This window comes from Salmo salar, unplaced genomic scaffold (genome assembly GCF_905237065.1).
Source record: "Salmo salar unplaced genomic scaffold, Ssal_v3.1, whole genome shotgun sequence".
NCBI classification, from domain to species: Eukaryota; Metazoa; Chordata; class Actinopteri; order Salmoniformes; family Salmonidae; genus Salmo; species Salmo salar.
This window is the reverse complement of record NW_025550176.1, coordinates 220,412-224,165: the sequence shown is the minus strand read 5'-3', so window position 1 is coordinate 224,165 and position 3,754 is coordinate 220,412. Positions and strand designations below refer to the sequence as shown.

At 46.8% G+C, this 3,754-nt stretch overlaps 1 protein-coding gene across 1 annotated transcript; it reads right to left on the bottom strand.

Annotated features, from left to right (window-relative positions):
- Window positions 1-861: 861 nt before the first annotated feature.
- LOC123739224 (uncharacterized) lies at window positions 862-3,297 on the bottom strand. Its single transcript, XM_045713694.1, has 4 exons — window positions 2,957-3,297; window positions 2,246-2,446; window positions 2,037-2,166; window positions 862-1,958 (listed from the first exon to the last, which is right to left on the bottom strand). Exons 1-4 carry the CDS (start codon window positions 3,150-3,152, stop codon window positions 1,466-1,468), a joined length of 1,020 nt encoding a protein of 339 aa, XP_045569650.1. The 5' UTR covers window positions 3,153-3,297; the 3' UTR covers window positions 862-1,465.
- Between the last annotated feature and the right edge of the window lie 457 nt (window positions 3,298-3,754).

Genomic DNA, 3,754 nt, shown 5'->3' with positions numbered 1-3,754 from the left:
CGACTAACCGGTGCCCCCGCACATTGACTCTGTACCGGTACCCCCTGTATATAGCCTCGCTGTAGTTATTTTACCGTTGCTCAGGCATGTGACAAATAACGTGATAATTGGGCATCTTGGTGCTTTCAAGACAACAGGTCAGAAAGATGCCCGAGTACCCAGTTGTTTTAAACGCTCCTTCTTAAAAATAAAAAAAATGGATTTCCCCTTTATTTAACTAGGCAAGTCAGTTAAGAACAAATTCTTATTTTCGATGACAGCCTAGAAACAGTGGGTTAACTGCCTTGTTCAGTGGCAGAACGACAGATTTGTACCTTGTCAGTTCGGGGATTTGAACTTGCAACCTTTCAGTTCTAGTCCAACACTCTTACCACTAGGTTACACTGCCACCCCACTGAGGTTAAGGTTAGGAAAAGGGTTAGGTAAAATGCTACAGTTGTTAATAACGGTTATCCCAGACAACTAGATGGAGCAGTACTGGTAGCCACAACCGTACAAACCACCAGTATCATAAAACCGGCTTGCCCGTATGTCAAGCACGTGGAGTTATGACTTAAGATTCCAAGGTTTCACATGAAAAACATTTTTGCTGTCGTGATAAAAACACATGATGTACTTTATCTGCCTCCTCAATGAAAATTACTTTGAAAAGATGCACCATGTTTCTGAATGCTGCTGCCCTGTTGACAATATGACCGGGCGGCACAGATTACTATTCAATTTGAGATGGGCGCTCCTTCCTTATCGCTTTTTCCCAGTCACGTCACAGGCCACCCCGGTTCAGCTTAGTCAAACTCCCTCAGTGAAATAGATCAGAAACTATGCCATTGATTCTGTCAGAAATAAAGAAATTCATGCTGGTTAATAAAATGAAAGCTTTAATACAAGTATTTCAGCAATCCAGGTTTCAATATAAACATACAATCATTGACAAAGTACTGGCATGATGTGTTCCCCATGTTAGAATCATGGAGATTGAGAGAGGGCTATAACTAGTCCAGTCATGATAGAAATAAACAGGGCTATCAAATACCAGATGAGTAGGTGGAATGAAGGGATTGCCTTAACCAAAGACCAGAATTAAGACTAATTTCTACATTGTAGGTTTTTCAATATAATCACTTATCTTTGGATTGACTTGAATTCCACTTCAACAAAGCTGCGTTCATCACCTCTGTGCTAACTGACAAAAAAAACTACATTCAACTGATTGAATTATCAGTAGGCAAGAGCTGCAACACTCAAAAACAAAACTCTAAACTAGAATGCTGTGACATCACTGAATGCCTCCCTCTCAGTGTTTGGGGTTCTGTGGGCCAGAGCAGAGTTGCGTCTAAACATCACAACGTTCCACAATGTTCCACAACGTTACTAAGACAGTTCTGCTCCCAGCTTCCCCATGGGAAAATATTAAGCAAAGTCCGATTCTCGCGTTAAGCATTGTTTGTTCAACCGTTAAACATCTTTAGATCTGCCCTGTGGCATTGAGCCCACTGGAGATGGTCTCGTAACCAACAGAGACGAGTGTGAGAACACTGCTCTCCACATCCTCCGGCTGACAATGCTCTTGATCCTGCTGCTGGGTTGTATCCATGGCAACACCAACTGGAGCTCCAGACTCCTGCAGCCGCATCTTCTTCCTGCCTCTGCCCCTCCCTTTGCCCTTCCCTGACCCTTTGTCTTGACCTTTAACCCCACCCAACGACCGGTGCGGTTTGTCGTTGCCGGTGTCTCGGGGCTTGCGGTGGCGGCGGCGGATGCGTCTCATTGGAGGGCCGGTGTCGACGGGATCGGTTGCCGCAGCACCGGACAGGATGCGAATTTGTTTGTCAATCACCATGGTAATCATGTCGAGGGCGGCGTCGAGCATCCCGAGGCCCAAGCCATGAGTCACGTTGTCGAACGACGCACTGTTGACCGGGTCACGAAAACACTTTCTCATCGCCTCCAGGTGGCTCCTATCGCAGAACAAAGGTGTGTTAGGGTCTGTCTCACATAGTTAACTCGTGATTACACCGTGCTGTAACCACACTAACCTGGTTTCTATGACCTTGGACCAGTGTTGGACAGTGTTGGTCTCTGGAATAAGCTGCTTTGCCATGTTGCCAAAGTCTATGTAGTCATGGGCAAAGTCCTTCATGTCATTACACAGGGCTTTGGTGTCACCTGGAAAACACAACAATCTATAAAGCACGAGAGATGCTCACACACACACACACACACGCACACGCACACAGACGCTTACCCTCTGTGAGCTTGGAAAAGGAAGAGGACACAGAAGTAGTAGTACCAGGAGTAAGGCCCAGTATATTTAGAGACTCCTGCAGGGTTTTCTTGCTGGCCGGGCCACGGCTGACCCTGGTGTAGGCTGCTAGGGAACGCAGAGACATCTTCTCTGGAGCCTCCAGACGACGCTTGATCTCGTCATAGGGTATCAGGTACTTACCTAGGACCAGAGGAACAACAGACACATTGTGTTGAGTTTTCTACTTATTCCATACTACAGCAGGTGAGGCTAACCTTCCACCTGGAGAGCTACTGGGTGTGCAGGGTTTTGCTCCAGCACTGCTCTAACAACTGATTCAGGTAATTATGGTCCTAAGAATCAGCTGATTAGTAGAACCAGGTGTGTTCGAGTAGTATTTTTTTTATTTTCAATTTAACCTTAATTTAACTAGGCAAGTCAGTTAAGAAAATATTCTTATTTACAATGACAGCCTACCCCGGACGATGCTGGGCCAATTGTGCACCCCCCTATGGGACTCCCCATCACAGCCAGATGTGATACAGCCTGGATTTGAACCAGGGACTGTAGTGACACCTCTTGCACTGAGATGCAGTGCCTTAGACCGCTGCGCCACTCGGGGAGCCCAAGAACATCCTGCAGGAAGAGAGGTCTCCAGTAGGAGGGGCTACACCTGGCCTGATTCCCTCCGTCTCTGGCTGTGGTACTTACGGGCCTTGGAACTCTTCATGTTGGGGTCCAAGAGAGACGACACCTCTGCAAACGGAACATGGGGTACGTGGTTGTGGTTCGGAGCGGCAACCTGGGTCTGGGACATGTCCTCTGCCGGGATCTGAATCTGGGCTTGCATCTGGTTCACGTCCCCCATTCGCTGTTGGCCCTGACCCTGTCCATCCCCCAGCACCATGGAGGGGAGGTTGGATAACCCTTGTAACCCCGTCAGCCCCCAACCATCATCTGCTGCGACCCTCCCTGTCCGACAGAGTTGGTCTGTTCTGAGGACACTTGGAAGATGCCCATGACAGGTTTAACCACTCTGAACACCATGTTGCCCTGGGGAGTCCACCCCGCCAGGCTGGGATTTGATTCCATCTGCTCTGATGTCACTTCCTCTTTAATTCCTGGGTGACTGTTTTGGAGTGTGGAAGAGTTTCTCCTGAACCTTTCTGTATTTGTCGCAGTGTCCGGGGTAGGATGAGAATGAGCTTACACACTGCTCTAAGATCAGTTATGGGTAAAGTCTATAGGACAGAAAAAAAACAGACATCAAACTGTAGTCTACAGATTAATAGTCATCATTAATAAGCCATTACAATAATTAAAAATAGATTCCCCAAGTACCTCACATCCAGAATAGGGTTGTTGTTTTTATGAATCTCTGTCTCATCGAGTCGCTATGCAGTCGATGCATCAAAAATGTGAATTCTTAAACCTTACGTTAGCTCGCCATTTTTGTTTGCTGAAATCCATACCTTTTAAAACGTTAATAAAATACAACGACCGACTATT

Bases quoted from the DNA above. Each gene is read 5' to 3' on its own strand.
- LOC123739224 (XM_045713694.1), bottom strand. From the start codon at position 3,152: ATGGTGCTGGGGGATGGACAGGGTCAGGGCCAACAGCGAATGGGGGAC. The intron at 2,447-2,956 runs GTAAGTACCACA...CTCTGGTCCTAG, and splicing joins CATGAAGAGTTCCAAGGCCC to GTAAGTACCTGATACCCTAT. The intron at 1,959-2,036 runs GTTAGTGTGGTT...GTTCTGCGATAG, and splicing joins TCCAAGGTCATAGAAACCAG to GAGCCACCTGGAGGCGATGA.